We start from the raw sequence: 24,645 nt of genomic DNA on the forward strand, positions 1-24,645 counted from the left end.
ATGGAACAAACACCGATTTTTGAAAATTTTAAATGTCTGTCTTACACATTACACCTTTTGCCGTTCATTAACAGAAAATGTACATTCATTTGTGCCAATAGTTGTATCAATAACGTGTAATGTACTTTCATCAACACCACAAGTAACAACATTAGCGCGGATCAACTTTCAATAACGACAATTGAATATGCGTGTACATTCATAGGCATCAATGGCCAATCAATAGCGCGTTCGTACATTCATATGCGCGGAATGTATTTTCTTGTGCGCGAAATTCAACTTCAATAACACCAAATGACAAACAATTGCATTTATGGACAATCATTTACCCAAAAGTGAAAATTCATTAGTGCTATTAGCATAATCATTGACAATCTATAACTCGCTTGGACAATCATGAGGGTCAACGTTATATTTTATAGCGTGGTTCGACAAACATTTGCATGATTCGAATGAACAATAAGAGAAATAAAACAATCATTAGCGATTTTTTTAAAAACTATTTTAGCCTTCAATTTCTTCGCCATTTATACATCGTGGCAAATACGTTTGCATATATCTGAACCACTGATCACATTTAGCGATAGTGATGGTTGCCACATTTCTCTGGAACCCTTCCATTAGCAACTGCTTTCTGTAGAGACCTAGAGCAATCCCTTGTCGTCTTGCCTTGAGGTCGGCTTTGATTGCTGCTTTAAGTGAGCTAATTGCTATTCTCCTACGCAGCCGCTATTATGGAGGCAGTTTCCTGAGTTTTTTTACAGTATATGTATTAAAGTGATAAAAAAAATTTAAAAAACGCTAATGATTGTTTTATTTCTCTTATTGTTTATTCGAATCATGCAAATGTTTGTCGAACCACGCTATAGAATACAACGTTGACCCTCATGATTGTCCAAACGCGTTATAGATTGTCAATGATTATGCTAATAGCACTAATGAATTTTCACTTTTGGGTAAATGATTGTCCATAACTGCAATTGTTTGTCATTTGGTGTCAGTTGAAGTTGAATTTCGCGCACAAGAAAATACATTCCGCGCATATGAATGTACAAACGCGCTATTGATTGTCCATTGATGCCTATGAATGTACACGCATATTCAATTGTCGTTATTGAAAGTTGATCCGTGCTAATGATGTTACTTGTGGTGTTGATGAAAGTACATTACACGTTAACTATTGATACAACTATTGGCACAAATGAATGTACATTTTCTGTTAATGAACAGCAAAAGGTGTAATAAAAATTCTATCAAAACTAAAGCACCTTTTAAATTCCAGTTTGTTTGTTGGACATTTTATTTTATTTTATATATTTTATATTCCATTGGGGAAACTATCCATTCGTTGGTGGTCACTCTAGAAAAGCAACTTTCAGGACCGCTACAATTCACAACCACCCTCGGAGCGATCAATATCTGCCAAATTACTAAACCAATCAAAATCTAAAATCGATGACCGATTGTCAAATGAATTGCTTTTTGTCTAAGCACCTGTTGAATTTTTTCTGTACGCGCTCCGAGGAGAAATAATTTTTTAAAGTTCAAAAAGCAGGCTACGGGGATTCGCAGTCATTTGCTGCGACCACTCAGTTCATCTACCTCCTCTCCTTTCCAGTCTACCTCCGAATCCTAACCCCACGATTATCGAGGGCCGCTACGCAGGCTAAGAAACTTTTGGTGGAGAGAAATAGAGCTTTTAAGTTCTACAACAGCTTGTTTGGAACACTTGTGTCATTACTATCGTGACTAGTAAACCTCACAACAGCCTCTACTGTTACAAGACAATCGACCCAGACTCTAACGGTACTGATTAACAGAGTGACTCTCTATACTACTTAAGGGTAATAGTAGCGACCTCACCATTGATAATTTTAGGAAAGATACCTCTGACCAGGTCACGTTCACGGCGCAGAAAGGCGAACAAGACGTCTGAAGCAAGCAATATCTACAAGAAAGAAATTTCTCTTAATAATGATCCGATCTGGAAGGTGCGGAAAATCTATTAGGGATCGCGCCAAGACAAAAGTCATCTCATGTGACCGGATTTAAAGACTAGGGGTGGGGTTAACCGGCAACCGCCACCTCTGGAATTGAAATCCTGGATGTTGTTCTCAAATATCTCTAAAACTAAAAGTCAAATCACAATAAAGAGTGTACTGTCTGTTTGCATGTACAGTATGCTAATCAGCGTATTTGTGTATAGACATAGTCACGTAGTCGTTACAGACACCAAGTGTGATGCCTTAATATTGCAACAGGTATCTGAGGGAGGCATCACCTTAACCAATAAAAAACAGGCCCCTATATTGGACATTTGTCTTGACCTTGCCCTAAGCATTGGTGACAAACCTGTGCAGTTGAATATGCAAGAGTGACAGCGAAGAAAAAGTTAGCATTGGCGCTTCCCGCGTATATCCATAGATACCAGAAGACTGGGGCGAGGAATGTTGAGAAGAGCAACATGCACGAGATCAGGAACGCATTGCGCAGGTCTGTGAAATAATATCATGTAAACTGTTAGTGATCCAGTCAAAGTCCATGCACAGTAACAGTGATGATCACAGGCAGCCCAAACAAGTTTTTCTGTGTATGGCACATAGGGGAATGTATGGGAGTTATGATAAAACACAGGCAGCCCAAACAAGGTTACTGAGTATTGATAGTATTCACATCGGCCATGTTGGAGGAATTTAACAAAAGAATTGTCAATGAATTCTTTTGGTATATCCTCCAACATGGCTGCTGCAGTCTTTCGCTATCTAATTCTCTTGGGAATGGTTGAAAACCATCAATAGCTTATATAATGGAAGTGAAGGGAGTTATGATAAAGATATAAAACACAGGTAGCCCAAACAAGGTTATTGTGTATAGTTTATAAGGGAGTGTTAATCATGGAAGTGGCTTTGTTGAATACAAATAACATTGAATCAGTCTTAACAATAAAGTTCATGTTCTTGACCAGAATATGAAGCAGAAAGTCATTTCAGCTATTCTTGGAATGACCTATCTCGTATTGCTTTTCACCTATTGCCTATTGCCTATTGCCTATTGGCAATGAACATGTTTATTGAAACAGGTGTATGTCTTTATATTAATAACTCCCATACATTCCCTTATAAACCATACACAGGAACCTTGTTTGGGTTGCCTGTGTGATATAATTGTTATACTCACAAGGGAAGAGGTGTTTCCATAGCACCAAGAGGGATAGTGGTAAAGCTGCATCACCAAATGCTGGATAAGACTTCATTATGGCCATTATCAAGCATAAGATGCAGGCTAAGAAACTTGGATGTTCTCTGGATCAAGAAAGGGAGGTAAAGTATTTGAAATACATGCAACACCTTTGCTTGAGATCTATTCATAAATGGGTGAATAGTAATATATCCTCTCTTAATCCATTATCACGTCACAGTGAAGTTAAGTTATGTGGTGAGATCTGCAACTGTTATGAGATAAACAGCAAGACTAGGGGAGGGTGGGTGGGGTAAAATTCGTTTTCCAAAGCTCCAAACGACGTTGTTGTACAATAAGTCATATACGTTGAGTTAATTTATACTGCTCCACGCTAATTTCTTTAGTGAGAATAGTAAATAAATATTGCTTGGATATAGCCTGTGAAGTGCCTTCAGCAGAGGGAGTGGGGATGCCAGAGGGGGCTGGAGCTGGAGAGGGAGGAGAGGAGGAAGAGTTCCCTCCAGATGTTGCACCTGGCTTCATCTAAGGAGCCAATCCATCTTTGTTTAGCATTACATGGATCATGTTACAATGCATTCAAGAAAGAAGTAATACTCAAGGGAATGACAAGCCTCCTACACAGACTTTCTTAGGGTCTTCATGCTTTCATACAACTCTTCTCTACCAACAGAGAAACAGGAGAGAGAAACATTATATGACAAACTTAAGAACTTCTGTGTAGGAGGCTAGAGAGGAAAAATACACAATTTTATAGGGTATCTAGATTCACACAGAGTAATTTTCATCCAGGTCCTTTCTAGATAAGATTAGAATTTAGAAGCTGATTTTTGCAGAGGAAGAAAAACTGGAGAACCTGCAGAAAAACCCTTGACCACACTTTAGTCACATACATGGAAGTCCGAGAATGATATGAGGACTCAAATAGGGAAGCCAAAAAGGAAAGAATGTGAATGCAAGATGAAAAGCTCCCTTCCGCTGTTGCACCTTGCTTTATCTAAGGTAACAGCCAATCTCTTTTTACTATAATACAACATAATCTTTCCAGGAAAGAAATATTACTCAAGGGATCGGAATGACATGAGACCTCAAATGGGAAAGCCTCATAAAAAGGAAAAATGCAGACACTAGACAATAAATATAATTATCAAACTCATTAATAATTCATGAGGAAAACACAACAGAAATCACTACCGTGAAGAGTGTTGTAAATCTGATACAAAGCTGTGTTCATTTGCATAAACTTTAAGTTGGATATTCTTGGCCAAATTCACTTTAATTTTGAAAATTTTAGTGAAACACAAAGGAACTAACCTAGACGTTTGATAAGCCATATACAGTATTCGTGTCCGTGTTGTATCAGATATACAATCACTCGGCTACGCCTCATGGTCGTATATCTGATACAACACGGCCACTCATACTGTATATATTACATAACATACATATAGATACACCTCGTAAGAAGACAGAATATTCTGTAGGTATGAATAATATAAATAAAAAAGGTCATTCAATCAAAACTGTGGGGAAGATCTTACCTTAGTCTAACTGTCAAAGGAATGCAATAGAAAAATGCATTGATCTGGAAAACCCAAAGGAAGAACACTCTAAAATGCTCAAACATTTCAGTGAAGAAATACCAGAATAGACCAATGTTGGGTGTTAGGTCTGGCACACCCAATCTGAAACAAAAATCCAAACAAATAATCTTTATAAATAATTCTTTTTGTTTACTTGGTGCTCCTCATGTGTATTATAAATGAGTATCAGAAAATACTTTGGGTTATATGGCAAGATGTGGGGGGGAGGGGTGCTAACATCGCATGCAAGGATGTGGGTAGCGATAGGGTGGTGATTATGATGATAATGATAATGATGATTAGGCTGCATTCATAACGTATGGCAGAGGGGGGTGGGGGAGCAGGTGAAAATTTGAAATGTCCAGAATCATTCTTAACACCCCCTTAAAGTCATGGAAAAAAATATGATTCCCCTTAAGCAAGGCTTGTAGCTTCTTCCAAAAATTGCCTATCCACCCCTTTTTCCTACCAACATTTTCCCGTTTCCCCCTCAATTTTACCTGCCCCCCCCCCCCCCTCTGCCATACATTATGAACTCAGCCTTATGATCATCATCATTATATGGGAAGAATGGGTGCAGTAGAGGTGAGAGCGCTCGTTTCTCATCAATGCAACCCGGATTCGAGTCCCACCGTACTTGGTGTCGTATGTGAGTAGAGTTGTTTGTTGTTTCTCTCCTGTGCTACAAGGGTTTTCTGGGTTTTCCGGTTTTCCTTTCTCCGCAAAAATCAACTTCCAAATTCCAATTGGAATCCAGTGGATGAAGAGCTACTCTGTGGAATCCACTGTTAATCCCATGATGATGATGATGATGATGATGATGATGATGATGATGATGATGATGATGATGATGATGAAAGAGATAGTGATAATGATCATAATGATAATGATAATTTTCGTTTTTTCCTTCAATACTTACATAAAACCATATGTTGCTTTGATAAAATCCCAGGAATTGAAGAATGAATAAGACAAGCCAAGCAATCCAGCAATCCACACTGTAAATAGCATCCCACACTTGCACATTCCTGACAACTGACTTCCTTCATCATACTGTGCACAAAAAGGAAATGTGTCTACATAAAAGTCTATCCACTAAACTGTTCATGAATATTATAGGTATATCATACTCCCCTACCCCTACCCCTCAGAACTTCCAAATTTCTCTGTGGGGTGGGGTATGGATATTTCTGGTACTATATAATACAGCATGCAGAAAGGGACAAAAGTATAAAAGAAGTGCTAAAAAAAGTATATGCACTAGTTGATAATGATTTGTATTAGACAATATGTGGGTGGTACCAGTAACTGGAGTAAGTTAGTTTAAGCCAATACTAAGGCAGTACTTTTCACACTTCTTGAGTGCTTTTGGCTCTTCCTGAGTGCTGTGTTAATGAATGCAGCAGGGAAAAAACTGTTTTATTATCTAGAAAGAATAACATTTGTTGTAGTTTTTGATCAAGTATCAAGGTGCGTGCACGTGACTACAATGCAAAGTCACCGTTGGTTGTTGACTTCATGAATTATTAATGAGTCTGAGAAGTTGTTTTTTATGTGGCTGGGCAAGTTGATGGCATCACCAACACAGTTTTCAACCAGTCAGATCACAAATACTGACATCGCTAAATAATGATTCGTATTAGACAATATTATGTGAGTGGCACTAGTAACTGGAATGGAATAAGCCAAAAGAAAGCCATTTTTATTTTCTGCAATTGAACTAAAAATAACAATAAAATGCATAGAATAAACAATATACAACTAGACAAACCTTGATCACTATCAAGGTCACAGGGGCGAGGAGCATGATGGGATAGAGTGAGTGATATGTTGCCAAGGCAATGCCAAGTGTTGCTAAGGGACTACTACCTACAAGAAAGAGAAAGCTTGTTCCAGTTGAATCATTCTAACGTTAAAGATTAATTTATTCACTTGTCTCATGTGGCAGTTTGTGTGGCAGCATTCTAACGTTTAAAGCAAGATTGGTAAACAAAGTATTACTAAGTGTACATACATCAACTGACCTTTGAGAGCTCCAAACAATGCTAATGTTAAACCTAGATTAGTGAAGATGATTGTTGACTGAGCCACACAAGTACTGACAGAGTAGGGGTTAAGAAGATATCTGGAAGAGGAAGACATTAAACAGCAGGTTAGGAAAAGTGGGTTTTAACCTCACCCTTCACTCACCTCACCACCTCACCATTCACTCTGAATCTCATCATTCACTCACCTCACCATCCACTCACCTCACCACCTCACCACCTCCCCATTCACTCACCTCACCATCCACTCACCTCACCATCCACTCACCTCACCATCCACTCACCCCACCCTTCACTTACCTCACTTTTCAGCACACTATTATATACATAGTACTTACTTACTTAATTAGTAAATGTGCACAGTTTCAAAAAAAATATCTGTAGAGTTACAAGCTGTTATATGAAAACCAGGTTGGCAATAGTCTCCTTCGCAGCCGTCATTAGTTTGGTCCCAGATCAGGGTCCAGGGGGATCTGGGGCTGAAACTAATGATGACTGCAAAGGAGACTAGGTTGGCAAGGGTTTGTGGTAATTAGATTACTTAAATGTTTCTCATTTACTAATGTGAGCTAGCATGCTGTTTCAAATGCTGGCTATAATGTCTTCAGCAACACAGTGAAGGACATGTTCCTTTTCTATGTTTATTTTTTGGTCACTTCCAACCTTTAGTTTGTATTTACCCATCATATCATTATCTAGGAGTACTTACACTGCAGTGGTAAGGAATGGAATGTTATCAAACTCTTTCTCTGTCAGTAGTATGGGACTAACATTCTTGGCAAAAGATGATTTGATCCTCTCTTGATCTGTTAGCTGCAGAGATAAAAGGTACTGCATTTATTTCAAAATGCAGAAAAACGACAATGATGTTTTGGGCTGTTGTGATCAAACCACACTGTATGGTAAGATGTCAGTGGTTGTTAAGTGTTAAGTGGTTGTTAAGTGGTTGGTAAGTTGTTGATAACTGGTTGGTAGACAGTTGGTAAATGGTTGGTAAGCGTTATATAAGCAGTTGGTAGATGTTTAGTAAGTGGTTGGCAGGCAGTTGGTAAGTGGTTGGTAAGTGGTTGATAACTGGTTGGTAAGCAGTAAAAAAGTAGTTGGTAGACGGTTGGTAAGTGGTTGGCAGAAAGTTGGTGTAGTGGTTGGTAAGTGGTTGGCAGACAGCTAGTAAGTTGTGGGTAAGGGTTTGACATGTGGTTCGGAGATGTATTGTTAAAGATGTTTGGTAAGTTGTTGGCTTTTTCCATCCATCAAGAAATCTTTAGAACAGACTATTAACAAAAATGCTCAGAACATGTCATGACTTTATTAATACTTCAGTCGACGTTAACCTATCCAGGTCAGAGAAGCATGAAAAAATGCATTAAAAACGTACTCTTACCAGGTTTTTTGTGTTATACACAGCTACTTTATACAACAGACATCCAATAACAATATCTATGACCTGTAAAGTAAATTTACAGTTAAGAATTTCAATTGTTATGTAACACCAAGTGTCAAAGTTTATTACCCCATAGATTTCAATTAATGACTAAAAGGGTCAGTGGCAGATCCAGAACGATTTCAAGGGGAATGACTGTTACATAGAAAGGCATCACATAGCATCCTCTTTAGGCTTTACCTTATTCTTTATTCTTATTATTTTTCCCCTTCAAAGGGGGGTGATTAGTCACCCAATTTACCCCCCACCCCCACCCTGTGCAACACTTGAGGGTACCACATGACAGTCATCTAACTTCACTGTTTTACAGCAAAAGGACTGAGTGGACAACAGTACATGAAATTACTTTTCCTCGGTTTTTATTGAACTGATATTGCAAAACATTAGTGTGTTGGGCCCAGAATATTTAACACACTGTTTCCTGCTTACTTGCAGTTCACTAAAAAGGTGTTGCCCATGTTTTTCAGCCAAGCACAGTCTGAGTTTAAGAATAAAGAATTTGCCATCAACAATAGCCAATTGAATCTTACTACTCCAGTTACATCTCAAAACTAGAGTAGTTTAATAACATGACAGTCATCTAGTTTTTAAAATATATTTCAACCCTCAACCTCAGTGGTAATCATTCTCTACTTACTATGAAAATTAGTGGAATGAATTGAGATGAGACATCCTTTAGTCCATAAAATAATGTTACAACCAAGGGTGCCTGCAGAGATAAGAGAGTACAATTATTTTTATGGCTCAAAGACAAATCATTGATATATTAAATTTGATAGTACGAATGAATAAGAAAAAGGCTGAAAAAGCAAATCATTAAAATGATTATTCAGATGCAAGATTGATGAATGGATGGATGAATAGATGTATATATGCAAGGAAGGGAGTTTGGGTGGATGGATGGATACAAAGGAAGTTGCATGGGTGGATGAATAATGGGTAGGTAGACAGATGATGGATGGATGTGGATGGATGGATGAATGCAAGGATAGATGGATGCAATGACAAGGATGGATGGATGGATGGATGTGAATGGATAGATGGATGAATGGATAGACAGACGGATGGATAGACAAATGAATGGATGGATTGATGGATAGAACAGAAGGACATCAGTCATTCAATAGACAATGGATGGATAAAATGAAGCTATAATATATTAACAGTACCTCATGTACAATATCCCCTGCATAAGGTGATATCCCATTATTCAAGAGAACAATACCTTCTTGTACTGTGAAAAGAAATTCATGCAATAATCATCAAGCCATTATTGTATTACTAATACCAAGAAGAGATAACTAGCTAAAACTAGTGTGAGCTGCGTCGGTGTTTCTAATGAAACAACAGTAATGATAAAAAGGTAAATTATACACCGTGAAAAGATGAAAAAAACTTACTGTTGTTCTCTTCTACAACCATTAAACGAAGAAATGCTACTCAAGGGAATGACATGTGGTCTGAAATGGGGTAACTAAGCTTCCAGATATACCCCAAGTAAAGGATTGGGATAATTTTTTCTTACCTCGACTCCAAGAGGTTAGAGGCGTACTTAGCTCTATCCTGTCTGCAAACCATTCGTTAGCAGGGCTATACATCAAAAACAGTCGCATTGAAGCAGCAACAACGAACAGTGATAAAAAATGAAAGATGCCTATTTGACCTTGTTGGTCCGCCATCTTGAAAATTGAAGAAAACACAGGTATACCGTCAGGTGAAGTTCAGTCTCGTACCCAGTAGAGCCCACGCTTTGGGTTGGTAGATAGCAATATTTTATTCAAAATAAAATAAGAAGCTTTTTCTATCCAAAGCTTTGATATATCTTAACTGTTTTTGCAGTTAATATGAATGATGAAGTTTATTTCAATATTGTTTTTGGATTTTAAAAAAATTCTTGTGTCCTCGTGCTCATTCCCTCTCTACTTCCACTTCAGACTGATCCAAGATGGCGCAGTGGTAAATACTTCAAGGAAGTTGACCTTACAAATGCTATTCTTTTGATAGAAGAAAGCGTATATACCTATATATCCGAGGTAAAATTATAAAACGATGGTTAAGGGGGCCTTTATGAGGTCTTTTCATTCGATTTAGTGGCTTGAGTTGGGATAAAATTGTATGGAAAGACAACGACATGCTTCCTTCTGTTGGAGTTGTAGACGCAGGGGAAGGCTCTCGACAACTCATTGGAGCTCTTCGTACAGCAGGATTCACTGTGACAGGCGTCTGGGGATGCACAAAGCACCAAGCGCAGGTCATGGCACATAAACACGATGTGCCGTTCGCTACGTCAAGAATAGACGAGCTTTTACTAAGAGAAGATGTGGACTTGCTCGTTGTGTTATGCCCACCTCATCAACGAGCAGATGTAGCGGTGAAGGCGCTGTCTATAGGGAAACATGTCCTCTGCGAGGCACCAGCTGGGTTGAGCAAAGATGAAGCAGATAGAATGGTGAATGCTGCTCAGTACTACCCAAGGTTGTTGTCCCTCATGAAACACGAGTTGAGATTTGTTCCAACATTTGTCAAAATGAAACGGCTTATTGAGGAAGGTTATTGTGGGAACGTCCTTGTTTGTGACTGTCGGATTGGTGTGGGGTCATTGCTTGGGAGCTCGTATGACTGGATGTGTGACCAAGCAATGGGTGGCGGAGTGCTAACAAAATACGGATCGCACATCATAGACCTTATCTCATTTCTAACCAATCAGCAAGCAGAATCAGTTAACGGAACTTTAAAGACCTTCATTACCCAAACAGAAAATATTTCTAGCTTTCGGCACATCACAGGGGATGACTTCTGTTCATTTCAAATGAAACTGAATGGCGGTACCTTTGTAACGGTAACCTTAAGTACCCATATACCAGGTCCATATAGCCAGGTTATAAATATAATTGGCTCAGAAGGCCGATTGATAGCAAGGAATGACAACCTACATGGTCAAAAAGATGGCAATAAAGAGATACTGCTGTATGCTACTACTAGGGTTATTCCTTCGGTGGAGAAAAGCTCTTCCCCAGAGGTTTTCTTGATTGGTCTAGAGGCTTGGGTTCGAGAAATCAAGAGAGCTTTTGAGGAATCTGTTGATAAAGATGACAGAAGGAATGCTGATTTGCAGGCCATATCAAGTGCAGCTTCATTTGAGGATGGTAAATATATAATGTACTAAAGTTGTATCTGTTTTAGAGACTCTGATCTAAACACTTGGGATGATGAAAGAACATGACAGGAGTGTAATAAACATGTAGCGGAGTGGTCCCCCAATTTCTCTCATGTTCTGCATTCAAAGTGTTTAGATCAGAGTATCAAACACGGAAAACTATCTTATATCCCTTTCTTAGAATAATAATTACTGCAATTTTCGATATTCTGTAGCGACCCAGACATTTCAATGACTTGTTGTGAAATTGTTTTTTCACTGCCGCCAGTCAAGAACATAAAAGGTACCCACTGATTATCTTGGATTGATGGCAGTGAAAAACCAAATGTCACTGTGCAGCTTGTAGCTACTGAGTTTGCAGAATATTGAAAACTGCAGTAATGCATTTTTGCATGCGAGTGCAAATTTGTTTTGGATTCTTTAAGTTGAAGACCACTGGAGAAAAGCTTAGGAACAGTACAAGGCATATCAAAATATTTCATTTGCCCTTTGATTTCTTACAGCTCGCAGAGTGTTTATATCACTATACAAACATGTGACATGTTGGGAACTGAATGATTTTAATAACTCTCCAAGCTATAGCTATTAAACCACCCCACCCCCTCAAACACACACACTGTTAGTTTGCAGGCAACATGATGTCTGTATTGAATTTATCCTTCAACTGTTTCACTATCATTCTTAGGTTTGTACACAAGAAGTGTATTGGATGCCATCAAGGAGTCAAGCAGCAAAGAATGCTGGGTAAAGGTCCCACCATCTCCTAATTTTAAAAGCAAATTGCCTGACAAGTCCAAACAGGAGAGAAAAATCTCCCTAAACATAACCAAAGATTCTATTAGAGCTAAAGATAGATCACCTTCACCATTTAGACGATCTCAAACACAGAAGTCTCTCTGAAGTTCATTCGGTGAATTATGCAGTATATAGGTAATTATTATTTAGTATATTGTAAACTTCTTGCTTCGAACAATTACAGAAGGTTTAAGAGCACAGAGGGAGCCCACTAAGAGGGAGCAAAGCAAAAGATGGGAGCTACATGTAGGTCCTAAAATTCCCAAGGACTATATGTAATGATTATTAATAATATTGTTATTCACTCATTGCATGGGACAGACAGGGAGACAGGGAGCCCACGTCTTAGCAAATCAAAGATCATTGATTTTTACCCCTAAAGGCCGATTTAGACTATACGATTTTTGCCTACAACTATCATATACAACACACTTGCGTCTGTCGTAGGCAAGTTGGTGGCTTGATCTACACTCTACCACTCGAGTTGTAGGATGGTGTGAGTGTGTTGTATACAATAGTTGAAAATCGTACCGTCTAAACCAGCCTTAAGAGATATGAGGAGCATAACCGATACTTTTGCCTTGGTGTGCCTTCACCGGGCTACTTACATTATCTTGGTTTTTTGTCTGTTAGTATTTAATCTCTGCATGGAGTGGGTAATATTTAGATCTTATTAACCGAGCGGGAGGTCTGTACGGGATAATCTTGACCGAGGTCTGTACCCGACCGAGGTCAAGATTATCCCGTACAGACCGACCAAGCTCGGTTGATAAGAGTTTTATTATATGACCACTTTTCATTGAAAAGGACAAAATGTTTTTGCCGTAAGATTAATATGCGACCGGTTAATACCGGAGAATCTAGACCAGTCCACGATGCGATCTATCCAATCAGATCGCTCGATTTGCTAGTGTCCAGGCTCTAAGATTCATGGTCATATAATAAAAAGGTATATAAATGTACTGTGTATAAGTATGGTAAGCTGTTCTCAGCTTTACAGGACAAAGCACAAAGGTATGATCCCATTTAAAGTATTCGCATACTTCTATGCATGGGCTTTTTGATACCAAACAACCTTTTACAATGCTGCCTTATTTGGTAAAACCGGCCAGCTTCGCATGGGAATGTGCCAGTTTAAGGTAAAAAAGAAAGTGCATAAAAGTATGCAAAAACATTATTGCCATTCATACATGACGTGCCGAAACTAACTATTTTAACACTGGTTTAGAATTAGACTCACACTGAACAGGTTTGCAAGTTTGTTCAGGTTTAGCCTTGCTTATAAGTCAGCTATTCACAGATACCATTAAGAGTCTGTTGAATCTCGAAACATTAGTATTATTCACCTTGCACATTCTTTGCATTACAGTTGACTTTTGCAGATGGTTTTCACTTAAGGCTAAACCTGGACAAATGAGTATTTATTCATAAAACAAAACAGTATTTACCAAATTAGAAAAGGGACTGAAATTATCATTTTAGTCAAATACATGTATAAACCTATATATTAAGGTTGTCTGTGTACCTTCTTACATAGTAAAAAAGTTAATGTATACGATGTTTAGTTCCAGAAATTATCCGTACCCCCCCCACAGAGGACTTTTTTTTCAGACCCCATCCCCCTTCCCCCGGAAATTCCAATTTTCTTCCATACAAACTCTTTTATTTAGTTCTTTCTCTGACCCCACCTGCCCCTCGAAAATTATATATATATAATAGTATCATTGCCCAAGGGTCTAAATTCTTGGCTTTAAACAATATGTAATTCAGACCAGTTTAAAATTTGGCTCAAGAAAAAGTACTGATTTTGGAGTGTGGGTTGCAGAAATATGATGGGGGCTTCATCGTTATAAAAAGCTTCAAATATTATTTTATAATTGATACCCTGATACAACCTCTGGACTGATGAAAGTGCAGCCCTTAACTATACAAATCCAAAAACAATATTAAGCCATTTCCCTTCTATTTGGTTTTCCATTCCCATCTTTTTAAATCAGTCCAAAAAGGACGGTCAAAAATTCTTTATTCGTCTACTGATCACACGTGTTCTAATAACTGACAACCTGCATGAATTTGACAAGTTGGGAAGCGTGGCTGGTGTGCGTTGTTAATGCGTCGCCTCTCACCAATGGGACAAGTCTGATACACAGTCGCTATTAGTGTGGTTACACTGCAGAGGAGACTACAATGCGACTCGAGTTAGAATACCGTGCTTGCAATTGCTGTGGTATGAGAGTAGAGTTGTTTGTTGGTTCTCTCCTGTGCTTCAAAGGTTTTTCCTCCCTCCTCAAAAACCAACCTCTTAATTCTAATTTGATCTATCAGCTGCCTTATCAAGTGGCTGCTAAGACCTGTTTAGACTTGCCCCAAGTCGACCTTTTTAGATTCGGCGAACTTTTCAAAAGTCTAAGACCTGTTAGGCTTTTCACCGTTCACCCTTTGTGCTAAATCCCATTTCTTAGATTTTAAGAATCTTAAAAGGGCTTGACTTCAAAATTTGCTAACGATTATCCAAGCGCAAGTGGCTTATAATTTAATTGGTCTTTAAGACAGTATTTGCGCCTGTTTCCCGTTCTAGTATTTACGCATGTTATTATCACCTCAAAGGAAGCATTTTAAGAAAACTCATGAAAAATCGGATGTCATAAAGTGGCTCTAAAACCATCCAATTACAAGCATTGAGGTATTGCGTCTTATTGACTGATTTGGACGCCCATGCTTTTGGCAAATCATTTTCGCTTCGCGCTTTCACATTCGTAATTTTTTCAAACCATTTAGAGACTTTTCTTGAGTGCATTAACTAAGATACGTGTGCAGGTGTGCAAATAAACAAATGTACTTATAAAAATCGTTGTTGCAAGTATCCTGTTGTGTAATGAGATCCGGCCATCATTTGCGCACTCTTTAACGTGATGGATATGAACATGTCCGACTGCTTAAACTATTTCAGACGCTTCCTGCTCATACATGTAAGACTTCTCGCGCTAAAATATCAAGGTCACTTTCATCAAGTAACTTTACAATGATTTTTCGATATCAAAAGTCAACAAAGAATATCACAATGCTTTATTTTATTTTAAATTTCATTTCCTCGGCGAAGACCAAACCTTTCAAGTCTGTAAATAAAAGCACAAGTAAAAGAATGATTTCGGAATAAAAGTTAGTTCAGTTTTGACTTGCAAGCTTTAGTTGACGCCAACGACGCTACGAGGAAGGATCGAAGGACAGAGCGAAACCAACTGATTCAGCTAAAAGATGTCTTGTAAAGTGATTAGGACTTTGTGTAGTGTTTTTTTCTGGTTTTCGCGTCTTTGGTTGAAGAGCAAGAAGCGTTTGCTGGTGGGTCCTGTAAGAGAGGTGATCGACAATGTCATGGAAGGAAACGGTTTCTCTCAAGAGACGGAATCTTTAAGGTATGTGATCGAGCGGTGATTAATCGATCCAGATATCTTACTAGCCCGAGTGTTCTTGTTTTCATATTAGCTATACTCGGGGGCGCAGCGGGGGCCCAGGAATGAGAACCCAGAATAAGAAGTAAAAAAACCTTTATTCATTCCGTTACATTATCAAAAAAATAAAACATAAGTCCCCCTCTGATTTAGTTTCTGCTGAAGGCCGTTTTCACTCTAATGACGCGGGGCTCTTGTCCAAACAAGGGTTGTGAATTGGTTTTTATATCGAATCTCTTAAAATACACTACCAAACTAACAGCCATGTCTCGGTTCTTTGCTTTTACAGACACTGGAAAATGCCCCCGACGTCCCCTTGAGTCATCGCCGCCAAATCAGAAACGACTTCAACTGACCAGCACTGACATGTGAATTCGCTTCATAAATCATTTCGAGCGACCCCCTTTGGGAATCGTTTTTGCTTTTTTCCAGGTGTTTTTGTTAATCTGTTTAACTTAATAAAACGCTTATGAATTAAAAAATATTGCGTATTGCTTGTGTTCAGGTGTTTTAAGATGTAGTTAACCTTTTTTTTCGCATTAGAGAGCAAAAGGATATATGATCAAAGTGCCTATACCACTAGTCTCCCTCGCATCCGTTTTTAGACACTAACGGATGCGAGGGAGACTACTATACCACCTACCCAAGAGAATATTAAATATTCTCTTGCACCTACCTTAATATTTTTAGTACTGATTCTCATTAAGTGAATATTTAAATTGGTAAAAAAAAGTAGACGCAAGTTCTTGATCTACTTTCGCCACATACAGTAGCAATGAACATATTTATCCGAAGAAATGGATTAACTGTAAAAACAAGTTATCTTTCTATATTTGCATGCACTAAAGTTTAAACTAAAGACGGTCATTCTAGAAAATTCACGCAACTCAGTTTTTAAGGAAGCCACATGATGCCTACGACACAATTACGTATGCTTGTATTTTCAATGATTTTGATTTTATGGTATTTCTATTTTTTTGCCCAAAACGGCTTTCACTGTACATTAGTAGCTCTATCACTGTATTCAAAAACTTTTTAGGGAGCGTGTGCTCTATCTTGTAGTTCAAATTCTAGCATACGCATTACATACCAGGTAGCCATACGTTTCATCATCTTTCCCCTTTTCGGAGTACTAGCATCCTTTGGGAGCTTCTGTCTGCAGCACTTGCTGCAGCAGACGAATAAGGTCCGATTTGTCCATCAGTTTTCCTAGAATTCTTTCAAACTTGTTACATAACCTCCTCGGGACTTTCGTATAAATGAATGAAAATAGATGAATGAATGAAACTAAATAAATGAATAAATACTCGAGATAGATGTATGCATGAATGAGGAAATCATAGATAAAATTCAGAATATTTATGCATTATTTGAAATACTTCAATTTGATAAGTTGCCGATTTCCCACAGGGAATGATTTGTGTTGTCCAATTTTAATTATGAAATTATTTCAGGATTCTCATTTTGGCAAAACTCCCTGTGTTACAACTGTGTTACTTTGCATAATCAAGAGTCCGTAACGTTATAATGACCTCTTATATCAAACTACTGATTTTTTCTTTTTCCTGTACGTTTATTTTGTTTTATGAAATTTCTAGTTGTTCAACTACGAAAACTACTGTACTATATATGATTCTTCCCATCTTACATATATGTAAATATTACTCATCTTCATCTTAAGGGTGTAAGAGCTTGTTTAACCTCTGAGGTTGTTCCCTTGCACTCCCCACAATATTTGTAACTTATTCAATTTATGTATGTATATATTTTTTGGTGGAAATAAAAAACTGTTGTAACTGTTGAATGAATCCAGTTTTATTGCTTTATCTGGCATCCTTGTTCTTTTAGTAAAGTCAATATGAGTACACCTGTGGGCAAAAAAGAAAGAATGTGATATTTCTTTTCGATTTAACAGAGAAATGTCATGCATGAAGTTAATTAACAGTACAGTTGTGAGCTCAGGTGTCTTTATTTGTAATCAGAACTGTTTCATACGAACGAGACTTGATATCATCATAGCTCACATTATTAAATCACAGATTACTTTGCACTCATCAATACTCATCAACACAACCCCAAATAGATACAAGAATCTAAACACATAAAAAACAGTCTGTAGCTTACCTCTACTAACACCTGTATGACTTGAGCACAAACATTTGGATACACGTTTTTATGCAACACCATTCAGATTCTTGCTTCCCTAATGAAAACATAAAGGAACAGAACAGTTGATACAAAAGCACTGCATAAGGGTATATTGACAGTTTGTCTATTTGTATGTATTCATCAGAGAGTTATCCACTTCCTCATGATTGATCAGTACAGGTCTGTGGAATATTCATCATTTGAAATGTTATCAATGTTTTGAGCAATTCAGTTTAGGATAAAAATTTTAACGGGCAACATCTTATATATATTTCAGGGTTTTCATTTAAAATTTTGAACTAATAGGATATCATAAACTAGCCACAGAGTGCTGGCAGGGTTTTTATTAAGTTTGAAATAACAGAAGATAACTTTGCTCAGTTACCAGAACATTCTCTGATCTCCAACCCAAAATAAAAACCCTGTATTTTCATTATTTTTGCTTTGATATTTAAAATACACAAGTAATTATCTAATCTAGGAATGACAAGTGATCAGAAATGGGGAAAAATTGTGTTAACAGTTTAACTATTGATGTTCCTCCAGCAAACATTATGCAACTATCTGGACATTGACATATTCATATATTTTATGATAGCTTTATTTCAAAATATATATTCTCCTCTCAATATATATAAAAGAAATGAAATTATTTTTGGGTAAATATGACAGCTTTGAATAATGTGACGGCACCTCCTGACTTGAAGAGGGATGATGCTGATGACAGCTGCGAAAACCAGCAGTTTAGAAACAGATGACAGGTTTTTATCCTAAACCTGGTCTCAATAATCTAGGTTTTTAAGAGTGTGTGCACTTACATTTAATATAAGCTGTATCTTGGTGAACATTATCCTTCTCACATTTATACAAGTTTTCTTTGTGAAAAATCCTATCTAGATGTTCCCCAGAAGAATGGATAATCACTTTCCAAATATCTGAAAAGCAAAAAAAAAAAATCTCAATATTTGAAAAGATGGTAAGGGTGATTATGAATTTTTCAGGTCATGGTCTGGTCTCAGAAAGAGAGTTATGTATTCCACAGTTATTTCAGACATATGCTTGTCGATGTAACTCATCACTGACCAGTTTGCACACTTCTCAAATTACAATAGGATTTGTACTGTATTTCAGGGACAATGGAATAAGCTTACAGTTCTTCTCAAGTGCAATTGTGCTGAATTGTAGTTTGCCATTGCTAGAAAATAGGACAAATTTGATAGGAAATATACTACATCTACATACTACATCTGTGTAGAAGGCTACAAAAATGCTAGATGTGCAAAATATAAATACATTCAATTTATAGGAAATAAAGAAGGTTTTTTGAAATAAAGGCTCTTTATAGGATCCTATACACATTATAGGATAAATAGGATGTCTGGGATACTGGACTGTCATTAAAATGCATTGATTGATGACAGCCATTAACATTAAATTTTGGTTGATGATTCAGCAACTGCTATTGATAACTGTTGAATGCTAATTTTCAAATTCCAGGAGATTTCTAGGAAACATGTTACACTTCAACTCCAATTCAAACTGTAAGTTAGCCATGCTGTGACTTCAAACAAGGTTGCTTCAGGGTCAGATTTGTGAGTTACCCATGCCCTGGCTTTGATCAGTTCAGAGTTTTTTTAGTGTTCAACTTGTAAATTATCCGTACCCTGACTTAGATCAGCCCAGAGGTTGTTTTAGTGCTTGAACTGTGTGTAGCCATGCCCTGACTTTGATCTGACCAAAAGTTGTTTCAGCACTTTATCACTTGAGAGTTAGCTAATTTCGGACTAAGATCATCCCAGAGGTGGTTTCAGGGCGTGATAAAATCTAGGATTTAAGGGGCATATGGCATTTGCAATACTTACTGTCTTTTTTTCAAAGAAAAATTCCTTGCATTTTAGCTTTTTCCTGTCAATAAATGAAAATACACACATTAAGCTTGAAGAAATAAGGGGAAAAAAAGGAGCAACAAAAAAACAATTCATTTGATGTTGGTGAGGATCACTCAGAAGAAATAAACAGAACATGTTTTCTTCAACGCCTGTAGCTCAAAGCGAGCTGGGATTATTCTAGTCATCCTTGTGATCCAGTGTTCGTCACCACTAACTTATTCATTAATCATACATTACAGGGTTTTGTGCAAAGTTCTTTGGAAGCATGAATTATTTCCATTTTTTTAGGCCATTTGTTGTTCTATTGAAAATAAGATTCTATGTTCGAGTTGCATGCATGTGTCTTATGTGCAGCCGTTACAGCTATTCTCAATCACACACGCCACTCTAGAGATTGTTTCTGTCGCGACGAAGAAGCGTTTGGTGGACGTCAATCAAGTCGTTTCCATGACATTCTATAGGCACGTGCCCTAATAGCTTTGTGTTTTCTGACAATGTTATGCTAATGCCTTTTGATTGACGTCCACCAAAACGACCTTCAAAGACTTTTAATGCTTCCTTTGAAATGAAGTACAGATTCCATAGGATTTGAGGGAGTTCTAGAAGTAGTATAAACCCTGACATTCATAAAATAATGAACAGCGTCAAAGAATTAAGCAATTAAGCTTTAAAATCGATTTTTTACCTGATTGAAAGAATAAGCCATGAATGGAAGTGTCTCTTTTTGATTCATTAGGGCCAAAGTTTTATTTTTGAGAGTAATTACTCAACATTCAGCTGTGTCTTAAAGACAAACTGTGATTCTCTGGTCCTTGCTTCTGCAACAGCTGTAATTAAGAGCCCAGATATTTAGATATCTGTCTCTATGTTTGATATTCTTTATGCAGAACCTACGATAACAAGATGATACAATTGGTTATGGGAATCAGTTTAAATTCATAATCAAGTCACAATGAATAAAGTAAACGTGGCTGCCAGATCACTCAGAAGTAATAAACAGAACATTTTTTCTTCAACGCCTGTGGCTCAAAGCGAGCTGGGATTATTCTAGTCATCACTGTGATCCAAACTACAAATTAATTCAAAACTCCAAATAAAAGCTAACCTCCACTTGTCCATTGCCAACCAGTTTTGACTTCCTTCTGCTGCACCTTCCATGAGGTTGTTTTTGCTCGAGTCCCTTTGTTGTATTTGCTGGAGTCCCTTTAACCCTCATTTTGAAGCAACAGTGTCCTAAAAAATACAAAAATATGGTCTTAATCAAGAGAGAACATAGGAATATTATGCCACACAAATTTATTTTGAAGGTGGTCTCTGAATAGAAGCATTCAACAATCTATAGTTCAGACATATGCTTGTTAATTGGAAATGTATCTTCATTGACCACTTTGACCTTCAACGTGGCCGCTAACAAGTGACCACAGAACCATGTGGGAAGGGCTGACACAGAAACTACTCTTTAACCCCTCAAAAATGGATAGAAACTTGCTATTACGGACAAAAATACATATATACGTTCGTTACAAGAAGTAAAATAAATCAGAAGAAGCAAAACTCTTTGAGAGCCATTGGTTAAATCTTACAACTATCCAGTATGAAAAAGGATCTTTAATTTTTTTAAATTTTAAACTATCTTTCCTTAAATTTAAAAATAATCCCCAGCTTAACGCTAAGCGCTGTCTGATAACCCTTAATTCAAACCGATATTCCGTTAAAAAAAGAACCATTGCCTTCTTATAATACCTTGGAGTGGTCCGCCATCTTGACGTCGTCCGCGTGGTGAAGAGACGCTATCGCCTTTATCCACATTTTAGGCCTAAAAATAACCTTTCTTTCCCTGAAATTCTTCATATTTACCAACCTAGAAGTATAATGAGCAATTGTATGGAATAAAAATCACAAAATTCATAAGAATGTTGAAGAAATTTGTTTTTTTAGGGAGAAAAAACGCATACCTTCAATCGCCTTGGGCTGCACGTGGAGGATGAACTGACTCGATCCACAAGGAATTATGGGACTACTATACTCGGTTAGAAAAGACTGGATCTGACTAGGGGAGTGTCATGATATTTAGTGGAGGCTTTGATTATGATTGCTTGCTTTAATGATGATTAATTCGGCATACTTATTCTGGTGCTTAACTTGATACAATGTGTGTAGAGAGAGGGGAGAGAGAGTCATATTACATTTGTTACATAATAGAGCCTAATGTTGCGTGACAAGTATATATTATTACATCCCCCTTTCCATTAAAGAAAAAAAAAAAACTAATTTTATGAAACGCTAAAAATTATCTTAATAGAAAAAAAATATCATATGTAATAACAGTAATACTACTTGCTCATGCTTGCAAGTGTCAAATTTTTTTTTTTTTTCTTTTTTTTTTTCTTCTTTTTTTTGTCTTTAAACGTATCTGTTGGGCGGTCTTACGATTCTTCCACTTCGGGTAACTGTGGTCCCAGGTGCGTGGCTTCCGTTGTTTTCCAGAGGTTCTGCATTGCCTCTGGTCTCTGTTAGTTCTTGATATTCACTGGTAGGTTGCTCTGCCGCTGGGGGTGCTTCTCTGATGTGACACCTGTTGCGTCGAAGCTCACTTCCAGTTTGTGACGTCACTAAGTATGAGCGTGGTGCTTCAAGCTTTTCCTTGACGACTGCAGGCTCCCACTTCTTGGTCGAGGGATTCTGAATGGTGATGTTGGTACCTCTTGCTAGCTCGGGTAGAGGTCTGACATTACGATCGTGGTAGAACCTTTGGATTTCTTGTTTCTCCCTTAACCGGTCGGTTATTTGATCACTGTTGGCACTCCTGTTGATGGTGCGGGGTAGGTTATCTTGTAGCTTTCTTCCGAAAAGTAACTCAGACGGCGATGGGAGTTTATTGTCAATGGGTGTGGTGCGTAGACAAAGCAGTGCCATACTGGGATCCTGTCGTTTCTCGAGTGTCTTCATGAGAACACCTTTGACTGTTTTAACTTGATTTTCTATGAATCCATTTCCTTGTGGGTAGTGTGGAGAACTGGTTACGTGGTGGAAACCATATTCGTTGGCAAATTCTTGGAATGCTACACTGTCGTACTGAGGGCCGTTATCTGAGCGGACAATTTTTGGGATTCCCTGCTCGCTGAAGATTTGCTTCATCGCATTAATGACAGTTCTGCTATTACTCTGCCCTTTGGATATCTTCCTGACGAATGGGTATTTGGAGTAAAAGTCAGAGATCAGAAGGTATTCAGAGTCGTGTAAGTGGAACAGATCAGTTCCTATGGTGTGCCACGGCCGAGGAGGTATCTCAGTTGGCAGCAACGGTTGTCTGGCATTAGATGCCTGATGTTGTTGGCAAATGGGGCATGATTGGGTAATCTTATCAATATCGTTGTTAAGGTTCTTCCAGTACACAGAAGTTCTGGCTCTGAGCTTTGTCTTTTCAGCTCCTTGGTGTGCTGCGTGAAGCTTTTGTAGAATGTCATTTTGAAGCGTTACGGGAATGATGATTCTTTGACCTTTTGTTAGTATTCCGTCATCTATTCCTAATTCGTCTCTGAATGACCAGTAAGGCTTTAGGCTCTTTGAGATTTCTTTGATGGTTGATGGCCAGCCTTCGTAGATGACTTGCTTGAGGGTGGCTAATTCTTGGTCTGCGCTGGTGTTTTCACGAATCTTCTCAATCATGGTCTTGCTAAATTGAGGGTACACCTCATGTACTTGGACTTCCATGTTTCCAATGGGATGGTGATCTTCTGGTGATAGACGTGAGAGTGCATCTGCTATCAACATGTCTTTGCCGGGTATGTACTTGATTTTCAGGTCGTATGGCTGCAATCTTAGTAGCATTCTCTGTAATCTGGGTGGTGCAGATATCAGATGCTTGAGGTGAATACTTTCTAGAGGTTTGTGGTCGGTAAACACTGTGAATGGTCGCCCGAATAGATAAGTATGAAATCTCTCACAACCGTATACTACTGCTAGAAGTTCCCTTTCGATGTTAGCGTATCTTGCTTCGGTTTCAGTTAGCGACTTGCTTGCAAAAGCGACTGGTTTGCCATCTTGGAGTAAGGATGCTCCAAGACCCTTGGTCGAGGCATCAACTTGTAGGGTTACTTCCTTTCTATCGTCGAAATATGTTAGGGTGGTTGTATCAGTGATTGACTTCTTTACTTGCTCAAATGCTGCTTGGTAGTTGGCGTTCCAAGTGAAGACTTGGTTATCTTTGAGTAGACCTCTTAAAGGTGCTGTAAGTGTGCTTAAGTTGGGTATGAAAGGACTCATGTAGGTTGCTAGTCCTAGGAAGGTTTGAAGATCTCGGCGGTCTCCTGGCTGTTTCATCTGCTTCAGGGCGGACACCTTTGCAGGGTCGGGCTGTATTCCAGCTTCGCTACAGATGATGCCATAGAATTTGATCTTATCTTGCTTTATGTGACATTTGTCTGGATTGAGCTTTAACCCAGTCTTCTCACATCTTTGGATCATGCTGTGCAAGTTTTGGTCATGTTCTTCTTCTGTTTGGCCATAGACTACTATGTCGTCGACGATTCCAATGACTCCCTTACAGCCTTCGAAGGTCTGGTCGATTTTGGATTGGAATACGTCTTGTGACATACGGAGGCCGAATGGCATTCTCAGAAACCGATACCTGCCAAACGGGGAGTTGAAAGTTGTTAGGTAACTTGATTCTTTGTCGAGGACGACGTTCCAGTATCCGCTTTTGGCATCTAGAATTGAAAAATGCTTGGCTCCGCTGAGTTTGGGAAGAATTTCTTCTAGTGTTGGCGTAACGTGGTGGTCACGTTGAATGGCGGCATTAAGATCTTTAGGATCCAGACATATTCTTATTCTACCGTTGGGTTTGCGTCTATAGACTAGGCTGTTGACCCATGCGGTGGGTTCACCTTCTCGGACCTTTGTGATTATTCCTTGTTCCATCATCTCGTCTAGCTCTA

The 24,645-nt window shown here is 38.2% G+C and overlaps 2 protein-coding genes and 1 long non-coding RNA gene across 3 annotated transcripts; 2 read left to right on the plus strand and 1 right to left on the minus strand.

Moving 5' to 3' along the window:
• Positions 1-1,282: 1,282 nt before the first annotated feature.
• LOC116298569 (GPI-anchor transamidase component PIGU) lies at positions 1,283-9,973 on the minus strand. Its single transcript, XM_031707084.2, has 12 exons — positions 9,796-9,973; positions 9,440-9,504; positions 8,908-8,979; positions 8,211-8,273; positions 7,536-7,639; positions 6,806-6,906; positions 6,553-6,650; positions 5,701-5,834; positions 4,740-4,883; positions 3,178-3,302; positions 2,353-2,495; positions 1,283-1,948 (listed from the first exon to the last, which is right to left on the minus strand). Exons 1-12 carry the CDS (start codon positions 9,947-9,949, stop codon positions 1,835-1,837), a joined length of 1,317 nt encoding a protein of 438 aa, XP_031562944.1. The 5' UTR covers positions 9,950-9,973; the 3' UTR covers positions 1,283-1,834.
• Positions 9,974-10,209: 236 nt separating this feature from the next.
• Positions 10,210-13,727, plus strand: LOC116298578 (glucose-fructose oxidoreductase domain-containing protein 2). The gene is made up of 2 exons (XM_031707092.2): positions 10,210-11,416; positions 12,113-13,727. Exons 1-2 carry the CDS (start codon positions 10,402-10,404, stop codon positions 12,325-12,327), a joined length of 1,230 nt encoding a protein of 409 aa, XP_031562952.1. The 5' UTR covers positions 10,210-10,401; the 3' UTR covers positions 12,328-13,727.
• Positions 13,728-14,042: 315 nt separating this feature from the next.
• LOC116298571 (uncharacterized) lies at positions 14,043-16,164 on the plus strand. The gene is made up of 2 exons (XR_004197359.2): positions 14,043-15,635; positions 15,961-16,164. It is a non-coding gene; the product is annotated as an uncharacterized LOC116298571 (long non-coding RNA).
• Positions 16,165-24,645: the final 8,481 nt, after the last annotated feature.

This window comes from Actinia tenebrosa, unplaced genomic scaffold, assembly GCF_029948245.1.
Source record: "Actinia tenebrosa isolate PJP-AT-01 unplaced genomic scaffold, QUT_ActTen_1.0 PGA_scaffold2__45_contigs__length_23673736, whole genome shotgun sequence".
In the NCBI taxonomy this organism is placed as follows: Eukaryota; Metazoa; Cnidaria; class Anthozoa; order Actiniaria; family Actiniidae; genus Actinia; species Actinia tenebrosa.

Excerpts from the sequence above, each read along its gene's own strand:
- LOC116298569 (XM_031707084.2), bottom strand. The coding sequence starts at position 9,949 with ATGGCGGACCAACAAGGTCAAATAGGCATCTTTCATTTTTTATCACTG. Across the intron at positions 7,640-8,210 it reads TGTATAACACAAAAAACCTG|CTAACAGATCAAGAGAGGAT; the intron begins GTAAGAGTACGT and ends TTATCTCTGCAG. Across the intron at positions 4,884-5,700 it reads AAAGCAACATATGGTTTTAT|ATTGGGTGTGCCAGACCTAA; the intron begins GTAAGTATTGAA and ends TTTTTGTTTCAG.
- LOC116298578 (XM_031707092.2), top strand. The coding sequence starts at position 10,402 with ATGCTTCCTTCTGTTGGAGTTGTAGACGCAGGGGAAGGCTCTCGACAA. Across the intron at positions 11,417-12,112 it reads TGCAGCTTCATTTGAGGATG|GTTTGTACACAAGAAGTGTA; the intron begins GTAAATATATAA and ends TATCATTCTTAG.